At 50.0% G+C, this 23396-nt stretch overlaps 1 protein-coding gene across 1 annotated transcript in view; it reads right to left on the bottom strand.

The window, feature by feature from the left end:
* The window catches only part of HLCS (holocarboxylase synthetase), a 162902-nt gene that overhangs the window by 6282 nt on the left and 133224 nt on the right, over positions 1–23396 (bottom strand). The window contains exons 7-8 of the mRNA XM_084801053.1: positions 7294–7361; positions 5004–5164 (exon numbers count right to left, since the gene is read on the bottom strand). Of these exons, the coding sequence (XP_084657179.1) occupies positions 5004–5164; positions 7294–7361 (229 nt within the window). The remainder of the gene's footprint in view (positions 1–5003; positions 5165–7293; positions 7362–23396) is intronic.

Here is a 23396-nt window from a genome sequence, read left to right as displayed (position 1 = left end):
TCTCATTATTAAAACACCTTTTGCACAGATATTCCTGTGGCTCAGGATTGCGGATTTGAGGCTGCCGGGGCAACTTTGTGATGCTCCGTCTCACAATAAAAAAAAAAGAGCAGTGGCCTGGTAATATTAGGTCCGTGGCAGAGCACAGGCCTGGGAAGGATGGAGGCTCAGTCTCCAGTACAAACAAACATCAACAAGAACAAAGCCCGAGCATCTGCAGATGTCTTTTTTAAAAAATTTAAGTAATTTATTCAGATGACATCTCAATTGTTATCCCCTCACTTGTATCTTCCCATTCCCCCCTCCCTCCCTCTTTCACCCTGTTCCCCTCCCCTAGGTCTGTGACAGAAGGGAACCGCTCCCCCTCCCCAACCCCCCATATGGCCACAGCCTATCAGGTCTCGTCCTGGTAGCTGCTTACCCTTCCTCTGAGTGCCACCAAGCCTCCCCACCAAGGGGAAGTGGTCAAATAGGGGACACCAGAGTCCATGTCAGAGTCAGTCCCTGCTCTCCACACAACTGTGGAGAACGTGCTGTCCACTGGCTAGATCTGGGTAGGGGGTCTAGGTTTACTGCACGCATGGACCTTGGTTGTTGCAGTAGTTTGAGCAGAACCACTTGGGCCCAGATCCGCCAGCCTTAATGTTCTTCTTGTAGGTTTCTAGGACCCTCTGGATCCTTCTATTTCCCCATTCTCCCTTACCTCTCTCACCTGGAGTCCTAATAGGAAGTCCCAATATCTATCCCAATCTCCTGCTAAGTAAAGACTTTCAGGGGACATCCCTGTTGGGCTAGTGTCCAATTATAAGTGACTATGTGCCATGTGTATCTTTCTGGGTCTGGATTACCTCACTCAGGATGGTCATTTCTAGTTCCATCCATTTGCCTGCAAATTTCAGGATTTCATTGTTTTTAATAGCTGAGTAGTATTCCATGGTGTAAATGTACCACAGTTTCTTTATCCATTCTTTGACTGAGGGACATCTAGGTTGTTTCCAGATCCTGGCTATTATGATTAAGGCCGCTATGAACATGGTTGAGTATATGTCCTTGTTGTATGGTGGAGCATCTTCTGGGCATATTCCAAGGAGTGGAATAGCTGGGTCTTGAGGAAGCCCTATTCCCAGTTTTCTGAGAAAGCTCCAGATAGACTTCCAAAGTGGTTGTACAAGTTTGCACACCCACTAGCAACAGAGGAGTATTCCCCTTTCTCCACATCCTTGCCAGCATGTGCTGTCACTTGAGTTTTTGATCTTAGCCATTCTGATGGGTGTAAGATGGAATCTCAGAGTTGTTTTGATTTGCATTTCTCTGATGACTAAGGAAGTTGAGCATTTCATTAAGTGTTTCTCAGCCACTTGATATTCCTCTGTTGAGAATTCTCTGTTTAGTTCTGAGCCCCATTTCTTAATTTTTGGGGGGGGGGGTTGGTGGTGTTTAATTTCTTGAGTTCTTTATATATTTTGCATATTAGTCCTTTGTCAGATGTAGGGTTGGTGAAGATCTTTTCCCAGTCTGTAGGCTGTCACTTTGTTCTGTTGACAGTGTCTCCTGCCTTACAGAAGCTTCTCAGCCTCATGAGGTCCCATTTATTAATTGTTGATCTTAGAGTCTGAGCTATTGGTGTTCAGGAAGTTGTCTCCTATGCCAATGAATCTGAGGCTCTTCCCCACTTTTTCTTCTAACAGATTTAGTGTCTCTGGTTTTATGTTGAGGTCTTTAATCCACTTGGACTTGAGGTTTGTGCATGGTGATAAATATGGATCTACTTGCATTTTTCTACATGTAGCCATCCAGTTAGACCAACACCATTTGTTGAAGATGCTATCCTTTTTCCATTGAATATATTTGGCTTCTTTGTCAAAAATCAAGTGTCCATAGGGACATGAAAGGTGGGGGACAGTAGAACTATGTAAAATAATAATTAAGAGCCATACAATAGGGGAAAGGTTTAAGAAGTGATGGAAGTTGGGAGGATTTGGGAGTGAAAAGTATGGAGGGGGAGAATTAACCCAAATGAAGGGACTATAAAAAAGACGTGAAAATCTATAATGTTAACTGCCCCCCTTTATCTCAATATTGGGCACAGGTCACCCCTCTATGAGTCGGGGGAGGGGCTCCCAAAGCAACAGAGGTTATTTCCACTTGCCCTTGGTTGCCCACCATAACTATACAGTAAGACCTTATATTGAAGACATCATACACTTCAGCTGCAGGGCAGTGAGAGATCATCAGCCTTGCGCTTATGGGGGAACTCCTTGTCTGGCTGGCTAGATTTCTGAGTGCCAGACGTGCTATGTAGGCGAATAGAAGAGGAAAGACACTGGTAGTCTTATCCAGAGCTGGGCCCTGATGGTTACAGTAAGCACTTGCCAGACAAGGTGTGCTCACCGCTGCAACAGTGGCACGACTGTCACCAGCCATCTTCTTATGAGTGGATTGGAGACCTTCTTCTTCTTAGAAGAAAATTCACAACCAATACTGTAAGCCTGACCAAAACCGCACGACTGCGGAGGTCTCAGGCGCCAGCAGGTGGCCTGTTACAGGTGTTTTACTAAACGGTCATGTTGTCTGACAGCCACCATGTTTACAGCCGTAGATCTGTGCTGCTCTCAACCCTGGTGAGAGCCGTTTCTTTCTGTAGAAGGCAGAGGTTGATACAGAAGCCCACAGCTGGCCCAAACACTAGGAATAAGGGGCCCCGAGTGCTTAGCCCTGGGTGGACACCGTGAGAAAGCCCCTACTTTCTCCAGGCTCAGGGAGCATCAGGCAAGATGAGGCGGAAGGAACCCAGGAGTCAGAGAAGAGGTAAGAGTTCTGTTACACAGTCTTCTGTGGCTACCTGCGCAAGGCTGGACCAGCCACACATCCCGGCGCCATGGGGAGGAAGGGGGTCACGCAACTCCACCCTGGCCGAGGGGCTGGTACAGTGGACAGGCACTGAAGGAGGGAGAAGCATTTCTCTTTGGGGGTTGTCTGACCATCAGACGGTCCTGCACCCATGCACCCACATAGAGCAGTAATTGGACTCAGTGGGTTAGTAAAACAATTAGAGGGAATCAAATTGAGAGAGAGCTGTGTTAGGGGAGCATCAGGGTGTGGGGGGGGAGAGTTGAGTATGATCAAAATACAATACATAAAGGCAAAATGAATAAAAAATTGAAAATAGCTCCACTCAAAATGGAAGTCATATCATCCAGGTAAGGGCGAGGCTGGCAGCCTTGGAAGTGGTAAGAATGCTAGCAGCAACTATGTCAGGTGCACCACGGGCAAGCTTGCTCTCCCACTCCCTGAACCCCTGACGCTACCTCTGCACACCGCAGCAGCTCGGCGAAGGCACTGAGGTAACTAGTGAGGCGGCAAGGTCAGAGTCAAAGCCGTGAGGTGATCAGTCTTACTTGTGTCCTAGGCTCAGCATGTGACTTGCTGAAAACAGACTGTCACACTCACTGCGAAGGCTAAACGTGCCTGGTGCCCCCGGAAAGTGTTACACTGTCAGCGCTCAGCTCAGGTGTCTTAAGGCTCTGTGACACTGATGGGCCCAGAACTAATCACACAGTCATGATGTGGGGCAGTGGACATTCATGCTGGTCAGTGACCTGACCTTGTAGGTCAAAGTGGACCTCAGAATTCTCAGCATCACTTGGAAAGCAAAGACACGAGTACACTGGCCACGTGGGCAGGGACAGGGAGTGGCAGACAGCTCAGACACCCATTGAGAGCTGGTTCTCGCATCTCGCTTAAGGAGCCAATAAGGCCTTTAAATACAAACAAATAAACAACCTCGATATAAGAACTGAAACTGGGAGGGAGGCAGGGAGCACCTCCTCACGGCCACAGGAGAGTGCACCGGGAGCACTGCAGGGAGCACCTCCTCACGGCCACAGGAGAGTGCACCGGGAGCACTGCAGGGAGCACCTCCTCACGGCCACATGAGAGTGCACCGGGAGCACTGCAGGGAGCACCTCCTCACGGACACATGAGAGTGCACCAGGAGCACTGCAGGCACATGTGGAGTGGCGACAGACATGGAAGAAAGGCTCCTGTTGCTGAATCCATCATTCTCTTTCCCTGTTTTCCTTGTCTCTTTAATAATGGACGCTATAGTAGTCTGAATAGGAACATCACCCACAGACTGCTGATGTGTTTGAAAAACTGGTTCCCAGTTGGTGGCACTGCTTGTGCACATTTGAGGTGTACGGACTTGCTGGAGAAAGTATGTCGCTGGGCTCTGAGGCGAAGGGCCTGGCCTACTTCAGTTTGCTCGCTCTACTTCCGGCTTGTGGCTGAGCATGTGTAGCTTCCTGTTTCTGCCAGTACGCCTGCTGCTTGCTGCCACGCCTCTCTACCATGGTGAACTCTCCTCCCCGCTGAAGCCGCATGCCAGAATAAACTCTTTCTTCCAAAAGTTGCCATGGCCAAGGTCACAGCAACAGAAAGGCAACCAATAAGGAAGTTGGTGCTGGGAGTGGGGTAAGGCAGGTAACAATAAGGATGCTGAGCACACGCGTCCTTGCAGTCAGGAAGACAGCACCAAATGAGCCTGGCCGTGAACTCCATCACCCACAGACAAAGAGCAGCTCTTCTGAGCGGAGCTGAGAGTCACGGCTGGTGGGAAGAAGTTACTTACGTCCATAAAATAGCCCCATTCAAAGCTGAAAAGGTAGAGCTTCCATCCAGCCCAACAGCCTGAGACGGGGCTTTCGTTAAAAGAAAAGCTTTTACTAGGATGCTAAGCAGCCTGGCAAACGGCCCCAGAAGGGATTGGGATTGGGGGTCAAGCTCTGTGGAAGAAACCACCCACAGCAACACGGCAAGTGTGTCAGGCAAGCACTCTGCCCCTGAGCTGTGGCCCCGCCAGGACTATCCACTGTAAATGGTACCACACGTGCGTCGGTGACAGCTTTGTGAGGGGCACTGCCAATGATGCAAACACAGGCTACAGATAGAGAGGCCAAGCTGGACGCTCCACAGGAAGGGGAGGACAATGAAGCTGCACATACCTCATACTCTGGGATGGACCGCACCGCCTCCACGACAGCCAGGGACATCAAGTGCTGGACAAACGGAATCCTCTGTCCCAGCTGTGACTTCAAGGGAACGGAGACCAGCAGGGTGGAAAGGGCACACCCCACAGGGCTCAGCCAGGCATTTGGGCCCCTTCCTGGAAGACAGAGCCATTGAGAGAACAGTACCTCCCATGTGGACACTCCAGACAACACTGTCTCAAAGCTGCACGCCTGGCAGACGTCGTCGTACTTGAGTCTGTTTGTGCTTAGTAACCCACCTTGAGAGTCTGGGGCTAACTCCTGCCTGGCAGGAGAACTCAGCTGGTAAAGTGCTTGTCACATACGTGTGAGGGCCTGAGCTCAGTCTCCAGTGCTCATACGAAAACCTGGGCCTAGGAGCGTGCTGGTGTGTCCTTATGACACCAGTGTTGTGGAGGCGGAGATAAGCCGGGTCCTGGGGCTCTCTGCCTCGGACAGGCTTAGCTGAATCTGCAAGTTTCAAGTCCCAAATGGAGAAGGGGGACAGCTCCCAAGGAATAACACTGAAGGCTGACCCTGGTTTCCACATGTACACACATACACACACGTGCACCCCACCACCATGAAGCCGCTGTTGAAACTTAATGACTGTGATAGCAGCTTCTCTTCTGTGCTCGACGGTTCGCGTCTTCCAGCGTCTGCGCGCCGTGCTGACATATGGTCGTGTGGAAGCTACCGTAGAGAAAAGACCCTTCTTGTATCCCTCCCTGGCTGTGGAGCCCATGTACGCTGAAGCCAGAGCTGAGCCTTTAGTAACTGTGGCATTACAGGCCTCAAACTGGTTTTGAGTGCTGGGATTCAGTCTGGAGCTTTGTGCATGTTAGGCAAGTCCCGGTCTGAGCTGCAGACTGAATACTTAAGGTGAAGCAATCCCTGGGGGCTGCAGGGACGGCTCTGTCTGCAGCGTACTTACAGCAGGACCTGGGGACCTGAGTTTGAATCTGCAGCATCCACATGAAAGGCCAGGCAGGGGGCTTGGCAGGGGGCTGGATGGATAAAGTAGTGACACACAAGCATGAGGTCACTTGGGACACAGAGAAAGGGGAAACCAGGTGCTGGCTGTATGAACCAGTGAGAATTGGTAAATGCCAGGGTCACTGAGAGACCCTGCCTCAAGAAATAAATAAGCTGGAAAGTGACCAAGGCTCCTGCATACATGTGTACCCCCCCCCCCCACACACACACACAGAGCCAGGCATGGTGCTACCCTCGGTGTGACCCAAGTGGTGAAGAGATGCTGACAAATAGGTAGGTCTGGGGCTTGGTAGCCTGCTGGTCCAGCCTACAGCTGAGCCTCAGGTTCAGCGAGAGGAAGACACTTCACACTGACCTTCTGCCTGCACACAGAAGTACATACACACCTGCATACATGTGCTATACACATTAATGCATGGGCATGTAGCACAATACACTCACACATGCACTCATGCATACACACATACATGTACACACACACACACACACACACACACGATGTTGAAGTTAGGAAAAAATGATAATAAAAATGAGAGGCATATCTCAATCAAAATTCTTCTAAAGTATCTTTTAAAGAAACATATATACATACAAATACATATATACATATATCATGTCAAGTCTCATAGCTGTTATGCAATATATTTTTCTTCTTTGCCTTATGCTCAGATAAAAGAATTGGCGAGCGGCGAACTCCCATCTGCCCTGAGTGAGGAGGGAATGTGGGTGGCCTGGTGGTGGCTGACAGAAGCATGCCCCATGTTCCTGTAAAGGCTCCTCCATGTCTCTTGCAGACACTGGCAGGGTCTCTGCCCTTGCTGGTCCCACCGTGGCTCTGGGAGGGTGAGGACGCTTGGTCGGCCGCTGTGGGAACCCTGCTGATGCTGATCCAGTGCCAGCAGTGTCGGGGCCGGTGGGAGGGAGGCCTCGGGGTGTGAGGCTTCGCTGAGGACCCTCGGGAGAGTAAATGCCTTAGAACTTTGTTTCCACCACAGTTCGCAGGATGTACAGGGAACACAGGTGCCAGGTGTGACAACCATCACGTGCAAACGCTGCGTAATTAGCGAACTGTGGCCTGGGAGAACGCTTTGTTCTACTAGCGTCAATCTGGCCTGCTCCTTTCCCCCCTGCCCCATTTCGGGGGGCTGTTAAAATGGAGAGATTCTAACTCGAGTCGTCTCAGGGTTCAGCACACACCGAGCTCTCCAGCCGGAGACTCATGGATTTTCGGCAAGAAAAATAACGGCAATGATAACAAAAGTTGACTGACCTTTGCCCTGGGTCTGCCGCACTGCAATGGCGATTAAACCCATTTCCTGTGGCATCTCAAACATCAACCTGCAAACGGTGGGAAAGACTGGTCAGGTAGAACGGATACATGGAGAAGGGCCCACAGCCTGGGCAGAAGAGGACGAGTGCGTGCGTGCGAGTGCATGGTGGCCGGGAAGGGCCAGCGATCTGCAGGACCATAAAGACAGATGGGGGGGGGAGGGGCGCTGCTCCCTCCACAGCCCTTGGTGGGAACCAGCTGGGAAGGGCAAGAGAGTGGAGAGGGCGGGGAGGCTGCATGGCGGCCTAGGTTTGACTGACCTGGGATACCGTTCTTTGATGGGTTTATTAAGTTGTTTCTTTTCCCTTACACTGTACCCACCTTCAAGTGGCAAGCACAGTTCTTGACATTTGCTTCTATTTACAGTGAGTTTCTGCTCCAGCGCGCACACGGTTCTGATTACCCAGAAACCCAGCGTGCTGCCAGCAAAGCGTTTAAAAGATACCCCATCCCATGAGAACTAATTATGCTTTAACTGCAGTAAATAAATCAACACCTTTGGAGAATTCCCGAGAACCCTGGGTCTGTTTGGGCTTCAGTTCTGCTTTTAAAATAGTTTCATTGAAAAGGATAGAAACTTCTCGTGGAAGTTAAACAGCAAAGGGAACTTCTGTACTCCTCTACCTGACTGGCCGATTTTAGGGTCAAAAAAGAAAGAAAAAGGAAAATGCGCGCACACACAACGAAGTCCCTCGCTCTGAGTCTCTCCGCCATATCTATTAGGACACTACCCCCTGCAGCTGCTGGCCTGGCGCCGAGCAGACAGAGCTCAGGGCAGGAGGTAATAACAGCCAAAGCCAAGCTTTCTCTTCTGTCAGCACAGTGGGGCAGTCTCTTTCAATGTTATCTGTCATCTATGCATCTATGGATGTGTATGTATCTATACATCTATGTATATCTATTTGAGTGTATGTATATATCATCTATGTACCTATGTATGTGTACTTATATATGTTTAGGCTTTTATGAATCTATATATCTATGTATATCTATATGTGTCTGTTTGTATGCATGTATGTATATGTATCTATCTACTTGTGTGTTTGTATGTGTGTATGTATGCATGTATGTATGTATGTGTGTGTGTATGTAGGTATCTATGTATGTATGTATGTATGTATGTATGTATGTATCTATCTATCTATCTATCTATCTATCTGTCTGTCTATCTATCATCTGTAGAAGAGCGGGGTTGAGCAAGCCTGGGGCAAGCTGGTACTCTGCATTAAGAAGAAATGACAAGTCAGTCTGAAGTGTTCCTCAACGTTCTTGCAACACTAAAGCAAGTCTGTGCTTTGTGTAGCTCTCCACCCTCTCCTACAGGGTACAGGAACCCCAAGAGAAGAAACTGATTAGAAACCAACACCTTACTCCTGTCTCCCGCATCCCCAAGGTGGGCCATGCCTACGCAGGGAGGAAACCTCAGGGCTCTTTGTTTGTTTGTTTTTTTAAAGGCCAGCTCCATGTGCCTTTTTCTTTTCTTTTCTAAGATTTGTTTATTTATTATACAGTGTTCTACCTACACATTAACACCAGCAGAGGGCACCACATCTCACTATAGATGGTTGTGAGCCACCATGTGGATGCTGGGAATTGAACTCAGGACCTCTGGAAGAGCAGACAGTGCTCTTAACCTCTGAGCCAGCTCTCCAGCCCCCCAGAGTTCTTTGTAAGGGGGACATCAGGCACTGTGGGGCAGGGTCTGGCGGGTACAACAGTGGGGTTTGCCTCATAGCTGCTGGGGCAGAACAAGGCACTTGGGGGACCCAACCTGTGCCAACGCACATGAAACACATGTTCACAGTACTGCTCTTGAGCCAGGTGTGGTGGCGCACACCTTTAATCCCAGTACTCGGGAGGCAGAGGCAGGTGGATTGCTGTGAGTTCAAGGACAGCCTGGTCTACAAAGTGAGTCTAGGACAGCCAGGGCTACACAGAGAGACCCTGTCTCAAAAACAAAACAAAACAAAAGAAACACAGTATTATTGCTCTTGGACACCATGAATAACCCACTGAGATGAGTATGCCTACCCACCCTGGGCACCACGAATAAAATGTCCCCTGCTTGTGCTGGCCAAGCAAACAATCCTCAGAAGGATTCCATGTCCCATGGCAGAGTTCACACTGACTTTCAGGAATCCCTGACTCAGGGTCCCCTTCCTGAGGCCCAGGCTTCCAGCGTGAATGAGGAGCAAGGAGGAGGGTGTGATTTAGTACCCTGTGAGCAGACCTCAGACGCTTCCCGAATGGTGGGGAATCTAGAGTGTTCTTTAAACTTGTGGACAGAAGACACGCATATGGCAAGGGGTGGGGGCTGGGCTACAGGAACATGAGTGGCTCCGAAAGCAAACAGACTTTTAGAACAAAGGGGCGTGATTAAGGGAACACACGCACTAAACTGCTAGAGGTTTGGCAGCACTTAACAGGCCACAGAAGCGAGCAGAGTGAGTCGGCGCTGCCGAGGCCAAGAGGAAATTCTAGGACGGAGACAACAGAGGAAGGAGCTAATGCCTGCTTGAGACAACTGGAGGCCGCCAGATTTATTTGTGCTATCTGAGATAACTCTGGGGGCCCAGCCGCATGGCTCAAGGCTGACAAAGAAGCATTTATGAACTTTGTCAATGCTGCATTTCTGAAAATGAAACTGCTGCAGTCTCCGTTAGGGAGAGAAAGCCCCATGGATGCATGCCATCCTTCCCGAAGACGGGAAAGTGGGGGTGGGGATCGCCTACTCTTTACCTACCAGCCTCTGTGTTTTATTTTCTGGCTGGAAAGCTATGGAATAAAAGGGTTGGGCTCTGTGCACTCGCTGTTGTACCGAAGGGACTCCAAAGAAAAGCCCTGTCTGTGCCCGACAACTTCTGGAGTCCGAGAAGGCATCTGCAATGGAGATGCTCTAACACCCACGCTGAGTGCTCGGTCACACGGCGCTCTGCAGACGGCCCAGACTTCCACGCGGTCAATAAAGTTTTGCTAATCATACAAATTCAGAAGACGGGCCGGAAGGAACTAGTGAAAACAGCCAGCGAACAAAAATTTAAACGGAGATCCCAGTCTATCCTGGGTGGGGATCTGGATCAGCCACATTCGCCACTTAGGAGGGCAGTGAGCGGAGTCACAGTAGGAGAGGCCAAGAGGACAACTGGTAATCGTTAAAGTGGCAGCTCTGACACACAGAACCATGGGACACATACTGGCCTCCAGGGTCAGCAAGACTCAAAGGTAACATGCGCATTTATTAATGACTACAGCAGGGTCAGTCCATCATGCTTTTTCAAGTCTTTCCATCATATGATCAGTTAGCGTTTAGCTTTAAAATTGCTCTAAAAAATTGTGGAAAATGTGCTATTTTTATATTAGGTAAATTATTTTCAGTTATTTAAAACTATCCTTAGGATTAAAATGAAATGGTCTGCTTTAAAAGTAAAGAGGAGCCAGGTGTGGTGGCGCGCCTCTAATTCCAGTACTTGGGAGGCAGAGGCAGGCGGATCTCTGAGTTCAAGACTAATCTGGTTCTGTTCAGAGCAGAGTCAGTTCTGGGACAGCTGGGCTACACAGAAAAACCCTCCCTCAACAAATAAATAGATAAATGAATAAACAAATAAGTAAACACACAGAGAGAAGCCCTATCTCAACACACAGATACTGCAAAGACAGCAAGGAGCTAAGTGTTCCACAGTCTTCACGCTGCCTTACTGTACATGCGTCCAAAAGACACCAACACAGTGAGCAGGCCCTCCTGACGCCCATGGGTGGACACCGACACAGTGAGCAGGCCCTCCTGACGCCCATGGTGGACACCGACACAGTGAGCAGGCCCTCCTGACGCCCATGGTGGACGCCGACACAGTGAGCAGGCCCTCCTGACGCCCATGGTGGACACCGCCACAGTGAGCAGGCCCTCCTGACGCCCCGCCACAGTGAGCAGGCCTTCCTGACGCCCATGGTGGACGCCGCCACAGTGAGCAGGCCTTCCTGACGCCCATGGGTGGACGCCGCCACAGTGAGCAGGCCCTCCTGACGCCCATGGGTGGCAGCTTTGTTATCTTTTTCACAGCGTCTGACTCAGTAACTATGTTCGATGCTTCTAGAACTAAATCTTAAGGAGTACTCAGAGAGGAAAAGGATCTGAGTCACGGTTATTTTATTTTCTTCCCATTTATACTTTGCTGTATTGAGATACAACCTACTGCCAACGGTGTGCACAAATGTTTTTTTTTTTAATTTATAAAATGAACATTTTTTTAAGGCCTTCTTAAAACAACAATAACAACAACAACAACAACAACAACTCACTACTGGTCTAATGCTATGGCACAGAGAAAAAGATCACAGAACAGCAGGCTATCCTGAGAGAGCGTGCAGTGTTTGCTCTCGTTCTGCCTCTCTTCAGCCTAAGGCTAATAAGCAAACAGTGCGCCTAACAGATTGCTCCAGCTTGTCCTCTTGTCCCACCTAGGGTGGGCATACTGCCTGTCCGATCATGTGTAACTGCAATCGGCATTTCCTTCTCTTCCACCAATCACTGCTCCTTTTACATTTTTAAAGTTGTTTGCCAGAGTTGGCCTTTACCTTCGTTGTTTTCTATGGCTGTGATAACACACCACGACCGAAGCAACTCAGCTGGGGCTTCAGAGGGCTACAGCGTCCGTGCTGGCCGAGAGCAGGACAGGAGAGATCACAGACTGACCGGCAACTACAAGGAGAGACACACGGACCCCAAAGCCAGCCCTCTCCCAGCGACACATCTCCTCCCATAAACCCTCTCCTAACCACTAACACACCGGAGACCAAGTATTCAACTATAGGAGCCTATGGGGGCCACTGTCATTACACTCAGAGACAGGCCACTCTCTCTCACCCTCATCCTTTCTAGCTGCTCTGCCCCTCAATCTTGTAAAAATAAAAAGCCAGCCTCAGCTGTCTCTGCTTTGGTCTCTTCTGCACACACTAGACACATGCCCACGTTTCTCAGTCTCCCCTGCCTTACAGAAGGCTGCCACTCTGGACCTTCATCGTATTCATTCTCTCCCCCCCACTCCCCTCCCCCATCCCTCCTCCCCCCTCCCCTTCCCTCCCCCCCCCTCCCGCCCTTCCCTCTCTAATCTACTCACTGCAGGCTGGGCGCACTCAGCAGGTCCACAGCCTCTCCCTCTTTCCTGTCTATTTGCCGACTGGCTCGTCATTAGGGTGATGACCATGACCTTCACCACGTGTGTGGTAGCACTGCTGGGGTTGCATCTGCAGAGTAAAGTGTCAGAAGCGGGGTGCTGGTCAGACAGCAAGCACTTTCGTGACTGTGAGATGTGGCCAGACTCCCCTGCCCTGAGCATTAGCTGGAGATGACCCGCATTCCCCCACATCCTCAGTGATGGTCTACCATGCATGCATGCCTCGACAGAGCTTTTGCCCATTTAAAGAGTTCTTATATGTTTGGGAAACTATGATATCTATTGCAAATATTTTCCTCTAATATGTTATTTATCTTTTAATTTGGCTTACAGTCTTCTACCATGTTTTTTTTGGGGGGGTGTGTCAAATACATCAAGTTCTTCCTTTTTTGCCTCTTGGTTTTGTTTCATGGCTAGAGAATCTTTTCCCATCCCCGAGGCGCAGAGGACTGCACTTGCTTCTTGTGTTTAACACATTCATTTTTAAGTTTTAGGTTCCTGGTCCATTTGGAGTTCCTTCCTGTGTAGGATAAAAGGTTTGGTACAAGTCTCCTTTTATACTTTCCCAATGCCTGCCCATCTGTCTCTGAAATGATTTTAGGAAAACTTTCATCGACAGACAATCTCCATTGTCATGGAGATCTGAGACCTCTCCTTCATTTTGTAGTGAGTGTGGAACACACTTGTTTCTGAAGGGAGCCCTTTTCTGTCAGCACCTGTTCCCCCGCCCTAATCTCCAGCACTAAGACAGTGCTGATAGCATACTGTTTTAGTTATCAAGCACGCCTTAGGGTCTAGCCGGCTTAGCTTTCCTCACTGGTCTTTTTTAGGCACTATTTCCCCAGGCCCTTTCAGATATTAAGGAGTTTTGCTTCTTTGTTTGCTTTGTATGATGCACTTTCTAAATTAATTTGAGACTTGAAATGCTTGTGAAGCCAAGCTGCACTGTGAGTGAGGAGCCTTATGCTATTCAAATACATTTCTTTAGGCATTCCTATAATGTTCTTTGTCATAAATATATGTCGTATATCATTTTACTGTTACTATGTACACTGAAATCTATTTATTTCTATAGGCTAATTTTATATCTGCCCCTTGACTGAATTCCTTCATTGCTTAAGTTAGAAAATTATCATTCTTCTAAGATTTCACATGCAAGCAATCATTTCGTCTGTGAACACACAGTTTTGCTTATTTTTCGATTGTGCCTTTAGTAGGCCTTGGGTTCTGTGACCTCAACACACTAGATTTCCAATAGTTAGCACACCAGCAACACAGTAACAGTTTCACACTTGCTTAGATCTCAAGAACTAAGCCACTGAGCCAAGGGGAACGGGTAGCTCTCACCATGAAGAAAGAATAGGTCCTTTGGATCTTTAGAATATCCTTCACGGTTCTGGACAGGACACAGTTCCCCACAACTGTCCAGTAGGTCGTCAGCACTTCACAGCTGAGGAAGTGGGGGTCTTGGGATCACAGACCAGGTGGCCTGGCTCGCGGCAGAAGACCTGCCATTTCATTTTTGGCTCCTGACATGTAGCCAGGCTGGCCGTGGATTTGAGAGGCTCTTGCCTTAGCCTCTCGAGTCTCTTATTCCAAAAGAAAGAGGTAAAGGTAGAAACACCATTAGTTGTCAAACGCATCTGTGTAGGGTTACCGGTCTCGGGGATTTGTGAGTTTTTCTAGACTCTCTCTATACTTTTCCCTAAACCTGAGAGAGGATTTTTTTTTTAAACAACTGAAACAAATTCTTAAATTTGCAAAAATTAAATGCTACCCAATGTGTGGCAAGGGTTTTGTTTGTTTTTTGTCCTATGCATCTGGGAAGTTATTTTTTCCTGCTTTCTATGAGTTCTAGTTTTGTTTCTTTTTTTTTTTTTTTCCTCCTTCCCTTCTTCCCTTCTCTCACATCTTTAAAGATAGGGTCTCATGTGTAGCCCACACTGGCCTCAAACTCTCTGCATAGCTGAGGATAACCTTGAACTTCTGACACAGGCATGCACCATCACTTGAGTTATGTTACTGTGGACCACACCCAGGACTTCATGCACCCACTCAACCAACCGAGCCACATTCCCAGGAAACATTTTTTTTTTTTTTTTTTTTTTTTTAGTGTTGCTGGGGATTGAATGTGTGGCCTTGAGTACAATAGGCAAGGCCTCTCCCACGGAAGCTCTGTTTCAAGCACGCCAATTTTTCCTCACCAAATTTACATAAAATAATAAAGTAACAAGTTTCCTTAGTTACAGAGCCAAGGAGCTTCTGAAGCACCTGGGTGGTCAAAGCAAGTCTCCTGGAATGAGTTTCTTCTAGAAAGGGAAGCCCCACCCTCCCACTCAGGTCCCCGACCAGCCCTTCACCTCAACTCCGTCTCTGCCTCAGAATAATCACTGGGAAGGACTTCTCAGCCTGCCAGCTGGCCTCAAGAACCAGAGCATCTCCTGCCACCACTGCCCTCAGCATCACCCTTCCTCCTTCCTCACAGACTCCACCCTGCCAGGGGCGAGCAGCAGAGAGAGCGTTGGGGGCAGGGAGGAAGCTTAACACCAGCTCAGCCTCTAGTGCCACGGGACAAGGGGCCTCTTTCTTCAATGCAGGGCTTTGCTCCATGACACGCTGGGGTGGCGGCCCCAGGAACCAAACCTGGTTCTGCATCCAGTGCTGGAACAGGTACTCATTCAAATGGTGATTTTCCATCCCCTCTGGGCCAATTCCACTTTCTACCCATCTCTCCAGCCCTCTGAGGCTCACTTCTGCTGACTCCGATGTTGGTGGGACCGTCTGTCCAGTCTTTCACTGAGCTCTTCTGCCCGCTCAGCATAGTTTGAACGTGGGTCCTCTCCTCGGCTCGTCGTCACATGGTCTACACGGTGCACAGCGAGCATCGTGCCTTTTTTCATTCTTCTGTCTACAGTTGGTTTTTCGTGTCCCTCGGGGTCGGCTAGTGCTTCCAGGATGGTGCCGAGACAGGGAGGCAATGACTTCACAGAGCTGCTCCTGCTGCCCCCTCCACTTTTTAAAAATTCATTTTGTGTATGCATGCGTAAGTGTGGAAGTCAGAGGAAAGCTGGTATGGTTGGTTTGCTCCACCCATCACACGTTTGCCAGGAACTGAATCCACATCATCAGGCTTGGTGGCAAGCACCTTTTCCTGCTAAGTGGTATTGTCACCCCAGTGTGGCTTTCTCCCAGGATGTTAGCTTTAGACCTATGCAATCTTACCAGTTGCCAGCAATCGGAAAATACTGGCAAACTCCCCTTTGTCCCTTCAGACCCCGGCATCACAGCATCCTTCCACGGCCTTGTCGAGAGGCAGCTCTGTCCAGGCTCATTTCCACCAAGCCTGCCTGTGTGTCTGCAAGGTGTCCGTCAGGTGAGCTGGGTCTTGAGTCCACCTGTGACCACTACTGCTAGAGTTACAGACACAGCGCGGTGCGGTGAGACATGCTATCCTCTCACTGCTGCTGGAGCGCTGGGGTTCTGGAAACTGCTCCCTCCTCTGGCCTTTCTCCCATCTTTTCCTGCCCTTGAAAAGTAAAGTGGGTCTACTTGTCCATTTTTGAGACTTAACTGCCTTTTTAAAATTTTGCCTGACATCTTAGAATAAACCTCCCATCTGTGTTTGTTAATGCTTTTCTATTTAAAAATCTCTCTCTCTCTCTCTCTCTCTCTCTCTCTCTCTCTCTCTCTCTCTCTTAAATTTAAAAAACACAGTACCATACTGCTAAAGGTGTCAGGAAACATGCTCAAATAAGGAAGGGCTCCAAAGACGGCCCTGCCAACAAAATGCCAGTAAAATCTGAAACCTGGGTTCAGACACACTGGGAACGTTCCAAAACTTAAGACCTAAAGAGCGTCTCTATTCCAGTAAATCAGCTTCCCTGCAAATGCCATCAAACCCCAAGCTCTAATGAGACGGGGAGTATCAGAGGAGGGGGGAGAGGAAAGGGTTCGGACCAGGATGGAACTTAATTTAAAAACTATTACGAGAAGATTAATATCCCCTCCCCCAACCAAATATATAAATCTCCCCCACACGTTCTGTTTCATTTTCTCTTCCCAAAAAAGTGGGAGAAAAGGAAGGAAGGAAGGACGGTATCCCCAACTCATGAAACCATGACCCCGTGTGTGTGTGTGTGTGTGTGTGTGTGTGTGTGTGTGTGTGTGTGTGTGCATGTGTGCACGTGTGCACACACGTGCATGCGTGTGTGTATGTACACGTGTGCCTGTGTGCAGGCTAAAGGTTGATTCCAAGTGTCCTTCTCCATCACTTCTCCTAGCTAGGCTGGCTGGCTGGCTCTGCCCCCGAGTGCTAGGGTTATAGGCACGTGTGGCCGCGGTCTTTACCTAAGTGCCGAGGATCTGAACTCAGGCTCCTCACGGTTACACAGCAAACATTTTACACACCGAGTCATCTTGCAGCCACAACCTTGTACTTCCTTTTTAAAATAGCCAACGCTAATTACAGGACTTTCATTCAATTTTATCTGAGCTGAAACGCCATGCTAGCTGTGTGAAATAATCTGATGAAACCAGAAACAAACACAGGCGGTTGATGACGAGTGCAAAGCCACCCAGGCCGGCAGAAGAGGAAGCGTCAGAGTCTAGTGGGGGCGGCCAAGGCGCACAAGCGAAGACTAAAGCTGGCTCCTGTATCGCCATGGTCACTACAGAGACGTGGCTTATCAGAGCCGGACGGTAGAGGAGAAACCGACTGTGTGGCCATGTTGCCGTGTTGACCTGCCACCTCCACTTCAGGAGTTGGAGAAGGCTGGACTGTAAGCTTTCTTAGAGGTGTTTCTTGAATCTCAGCAGGAACCTTCAGAGAGGGGCTGTGAGACAGGCTGGCCCCTCCTGACAGTGATGGGCTGCTGGCTTGGGATTCTAGAGGAAGGCTTTACTAAAGGCACCTGTGGGGTTTCCCCCTTGTGGATTAAGCTCTGAGCAGAGCATGTGACACACTTAGGGCCCTAGTCACAGCTGCCCTTGCCTTCTTGGTGTACCTCTCCTGGATAAGAAGGCATTCTCACACAGTCTCACACTGGCGTCTTGACTCAAGCCCTGTTCCTGCTTATCTGAAGTGCTTCTGGTTCAAGGTTCATTCTAGAAAAGAGGCCCTGTGTGTCCTTCTACCTAACGTGGTTCAGAACAGAGGAGAGCCCCACGAAGACACCCAATAAGGCCACCAATGCATCAGTGTCAGTGTAGATGATGTGACTGTCTCCCAGTGAAAAAGCGACAGAGTTATCTCTGTCAATAGGCAGGTTCACAGATTCCTGAGGAAACACTCACTCTGGGACGCATTGGCCTGGGGACAAACTCTCCAGGAACCACTCTCCTAATGATAACTTCTTTCATGTGAGTGCTCTCCTGTGGGGCCCACTCTTCTGTGGGGGATGCTCTTCTGTGGGGCCCACTCTTCTGTGGGGGATGCTCTTCTGTGGGGCCCACTCTTCTGTGGGGGATGCTTTCCTATAGCGGAATGCTCTCCTGTGGGGGATGCTCTCCTGTGGGGTACACTCTTCTGTGGGGGATGCTCTTCTGTGGGGCCCACTCTTCTGTGGGGGATGCTTTCCTATAGCGGAATGCTCTCCTGTGGGGGATGCTCTCCTGTGGGGTACACTCTTCTGTGAGGGATGCTCTTCTGTGGGGCCCACTCTTCTGTGGGGGATGCTTTCCTATAGTGGAATGCTCTCCTGTGGGGGATGCTCTCCTGTGGGGTACACTCTTCTGTGAGGGATGCTCTTCTGTGGGGCCCACTCTTCTGTGGGGGATGCTTTCCTATAGCGGAATGCTCTCCTGTGGGGGATGCTCTCCTGTGGGGTACACTCTCTTGTGGGGCACACTGTCCTGTGGGGGATGCTCTCCTGTGAGCCACACTCTCCTGTGGGGCACACTTGCCTGTGAGGCACGCTCTCCTGTAGGGGCACACTCTCCTGTGGGGCACACTCGCCTGTGGGGCATGCTCTCCTGTAGGGGCATGCTCTCTTGAACACACTGCAGCCAAGATTTTATTTCCTCTGCTTTTTCTTCCCCTAGTTTGGCATAAGTTTGAATGTGGGTTTATATCCATTCCGAGGCAGCTCAATTCATTCATCTCCCTCAAACTTCCAGAAAATTCTTGTGCCGCCACTCCCCATAAAAGAGGCACCTCCTGGAGATGACATTTTTACCTCCCTGAAAGCAAACTATGCTGGATCCTCTCTGTTCCCATGTTAGATCCTGGGTGAAGCATCCTTGATGCAGGGCATCCCTGAGGAAGACACTCATCTGGCAGAGAGGAGTGGGTGTGCCCACCTTGTACACATGACATGTTTTCTGGGCACACTCAGAAGCATGACAGACACTAGCTTGGGGCAGAGACCGTTCTCAAGGGTCTTTGTGGACTTCCTAGTGGGACCTGGGTGCTGACATCCCTAGGGACCTCCCTGTCCACACTGGCCCACCAAATGCCCCTCATAAAGCTGGAAACCATAAATGGAGCTTAGCGTTCTAAGGAAACGGAGACTGCTGGGTGCGTTTTTTCACAAAATGAAACTGCCCGGAGCTTCTCATAAGGCTTTTTACGATAAGCATTAAAATGCAAAGAGGAAGATTAAAGTTCCTGCCACAGACTAGGCCTGTGGGGAGAGAGGGGAGGGCTGGCGGGCAGGCAGGGGCTGGCAGGAGGCTGTGCACAGCATTACAGTTGGATTTTGTTATATAAAACGAGTGTGTTATTAAAAGAATCCTAAAGTTATAAAAACTCAAAGGAACATTTAGTGACGATGAATAACTTCTTTGGTAAAGATGAATAACTCATATTTCCTACAGGCTTTGGGGAGGGGGTGGTTACCTGGCCAAGCTCTTTAATAGTTGGATTTGGTTGTTTTTGTAGGGTACCCAGTCTAGGATGGGGGATCAGAATGTAGTGTTGGACTCTAGTAGGCCTGAGGGAAGCACCCCCATGACCTACCCTGCAACTGAGGTACCGCGATGATCCTAATAAAAAAGGCAACAAAAAGACCTATCTCCAGTAGCTACCTGAGCCAGGAGACACAGAGTGACCCTTCCTGCAGGACGGGTGACTGAGCCTAGGGTACTATGCAGAGCTACGAACACAGTCTTCTGTTCTCCTTAAAAACAACAAAACACAATGTTATTGGCCATATTAAGAGTGAACACTGTCTTGTGTAGCCCAGGCTAGCCTCAGACTCACTCTGTAGCAGAGGATGACCTTGAATTTCTGACCCTCCTGTCTCCACTCCCTCATGTGGCAAGCGCTCTCCCAACTGAGCTACAACCCCAGCTCCTTGGATGCCTATACCTTCGCCCAGCTACACAGAAGGCTGCAGAAGACAGCAAACAGGTCCCATTCTGCTCTGCTGAACCCCGGCAGTGAGTGGCCCTTCTGGTGTGCTCCCCTTCTAGAAGGGAGGCATTTTGGTCAGCCCACCTAGACCCTGTGTTCCGGACATTTGGAGACGGAAGAATTTTAGAATACTCCCAACTGCAAAACATCACAACGGCAGCAGCCCTCACGTGGGCCTGTCCACTCACTGCCGCTGCCTACCCACGTGAAACACGTGACCCTTGATTCCTCTCAGAGCCGGGGAGCCAGGTCTTGAACGATGTGCTTTGTCAACAGGGCTGAATGATGAACGGTGGTGCGGACTCATATAGAGCTTCTGGGATAACAAAAAGACACCAGCAGTAAATAGGCCTGCCCCAAATAAGTGCCCCTCATGCAACCACCGAAATACTCTAAAGAATAGTAAAAATATTCAAACATACACCAAGAAGCAGGAGTCACAGCGAGAACTCCATCCAAGAACATGTGTATCAACAACTGCTAAGCCTCCTGCCACACATGCATTGGAGGCCAGGGACCCTCTCCTTGAGCACCCCGGCAGTTTGGCAGCGTCACAGCACATCCAGAACTCTCAGTACTCCCTAATTTGTGACTTCCAGAGATGCAGCTAACAGCATTTGAAGCAGCCTAGTAGACTGCCAAATTCCTGCTGAGTCGGCCAAGAGGTAGGAACCAAAAATAAAAAAATACATATATATAAAAATGAAGGGTTTGTTTTTTAAAAGCAATACATCAAACACAGAAAGGGCTCTTTTGTATGCTTTTTCCGTGTGGGAGCCAGAGAGGAGAAAACGGCTCGCCTTCTGGGAGGAAGGCGCTCGGCCTCACCTGTAACTTCTCTTCTCACCCCATTAAATGTAACCCACCCTAGGTGGTTCTTTACCACGTGAGAAAAATCGTGGTGGGGAAAATGGGCAGAAGTAGAGGCTGGCTGGGAGGCCCTCGGAGCCACACAAGTAGGTGCCCAGGGGCCACAGGGAATGTGACTGTTCCCTGGGGTCTGCCGGATGGACATAAACGGCTGTTTCTGTGGCTTCTGAAACCGGTGAAGTTTGGTCACCAAAAGCTGAAGATAAAAAAGAAGATAGGTTAAAAAAGAAAGAGAGGCATGTCAGAATAGGGTGTCTCCTTCCCAATTGGGAAGGGGAGGACAGCTGGGTGGACACTGCAGGTTCCACACGGTGGTGCCCACAGGTGAAGCAGACATTGTCTAAAATAATGCCACGGTGGATGGCAGTGCAGAGGTGGGGCACGGGCACCTGTGGCCACCAGGGAAGGCACTTGGGATCTTGCTCTGAGGAACAGCAAAAGACACTTAGTCCCCTAACCCTCTTCCCAATAAGTAGCTGCCAATGGCAACCCCCAGGAGGCCCTGGTGAAAGACACCTCTGTGTCTCTGTGTGTGTGTGTGTGTGTGTGTGTGTGTGTGTGTGTTCTGCAGCCTTGGAGTAAGCCCTGGGGATGGGCAGCCTTTTCTTCTGTCACAGCAGGAAATCAGGCTTTGGCTTCTGTGTGAGGGCGAGGACCGACAGCTGCCACCTCTCATCAACTATCCTCTATCACAGCAGTGGGGACACAGGAACCATGGACGTTTGACTGTTCGGTCGTGTGACTCGGACTAATGCGGAGCGGGAGAGGACGGTCATGCACGGATTTTATTTCAGCGGCCCTGAGTGAGGGACAGTGCTCTGAGATGGGGACTGTTCCTAGCCCATCTGCAGAGGAGGGACTGCTCAGAGCACTGGCGTCACCCACCCAGGGCCGCACAGCTGCTGAGAGCTCAGCGGGCTCACTGCCCACAACAAACAGTTGCTCCTAAGCAATGAACCTAGATCCCATCGCTGGGCAGCCGCAAGGCCTTCTGGCCCAGTGGCCGGGAACAGGACCAGGAAGCTTCAGGGAAAGGCTTATGCAGAACGAGCTGGGTCTGTCTCTACCACTAGCCACACTGGTAAACACAGCAGGGATGTAGGAAATGCTACCCACTTGAAGTGTGCCTGTGCCGGGCTACCCCACCTGCTCCTCAGCCTGTCTCACAGAAGCGCCTCGTCCTTACCAGGAGGAAGCTGCTCCTACACAGGCCTGCCGTCATGCTGGCTGCCATGGTCATAGTGCTCCAGTCTCTGCTTAGAAGGACCAGGCACCAATGAGCCATGCTCACTGACCAGACAGCCATGCTCTTCTGGCCTTTCGGGGGCACCTGTTCCTGAGAGTCCACCTCTGAGTTCCTTGGAGCATAGGGGACAACTGGAAGAACACAGGTCACATGCCAGTCTCTCCCAGGCTCTGGGGTGGTTACAGTAAAGAGATACCCTGTTCACCCTGGGGGCTGCTATCCGAGTGTGTGTGTGCTGGCGGAAAGGGCAGGTAAACTGGTTAATTAGGGAAAACAAAAGCAGAGTAAGGGGGTTAGCGATGAACCTGGGGTGAGGAGGGACCAGAGGTGGGCATGACTGGCCGGGAGGCCACATAGGCCTTTCTCCGAGGGCAGAACAAAGTTAAGCAAGTGCCTGAAGATGTCTGAGAGCAAGGCCAGATGGCCTGTGTAAGTTTTAGAGAAACACAGTAGCCACAGAGGCTTAAGTTCACCTTTAGAGGCCACAGGAGCATGGCTAGGTGTGCTCAGGGCTAGGGCCGGGGTTTCAAGCTCATAAGGACTTCAGGCTTTATGAAGAATTTAGTAAGACACAAAACCGAGCCAGGTGTGGTGGCAGATGTGTTCTTTACATTTGGGACGATAAGGCTGGAGATTTCAGTTTGGGGCTGGCCAGGGCTGTAGAGTCCAAGCTGGAGCTCATATTTTTAATGAGTCACCTGGTGGTTATAAGGAACCAGCCTAAGCACGATGGACTTGGGGCAGGCAGCGAGGAGGCGGTGCTGTGGCTCAGGTGAGAGGGGATTGTGTGGGTTGTGGGAGTCGCAGTGCCCGCGGCTGAGGGAGTAGATGCATGGGAGACAGATGGAGTCACTGATGAGCTCAGGGTCCTGACCTGTGTGACTGAGGGGAGAGCTGCTGACACAGCGTTTGGAGGAGCTTAAGTGTGAGACACCCCTCAGCCAGCCTTGAGGATTCCCACAGCAGCCTGGAGGGAAGGGAGAGGTGGGACAAAGGGCATCTTTACACAGAACGTTTGTCCTCTTCATTTTCCATGTGCTCCGTGGAACTCAGAGGTGGCCTCTCTGGAATGGTTGCTCCACAAAACTGAAATATGCTTCGTGTAGATGGGGCCTCGGGCCCCAGGTCATGGGGGTGGGGTGGGTGGGAGGAATAAAGCAGTGGGGGGGAGGGGATTTCTGGTGACCGCCACTCTCATCCTTGGTTTCTTTTCAGAGAAGAAGTGTGGTGATCACACCTTCAGGACATGTGAGCTGCAAAGACAAAGGTTGGAAGAAACCTCCTTCCTGCAGAGACCCAGGCCTGCTGTCCAGATGCTCAAGCATTCAGGACGAGGGCAGAAGGAGACGGGACGGGTGGCGCCTCTTTCAGCCTCGTGCCTTCACATCTCAATGTCTCTGGATGG

This window comes from Acomys minous (genome assembly GCF_964271855.1).
Source record: "Acomys minous genome assembly, chromosome: 11".
NCBI lineage: Eukaryota > Metazoa > Chordata > Mammalia > Rodentia > Muridae > Acomys > Acomys minous.
The sequence above is the reverse complement of the archived record's forward strand: the minus strand, read 5'-3'. Positions and strand labels throughout refer to the sequence as shown.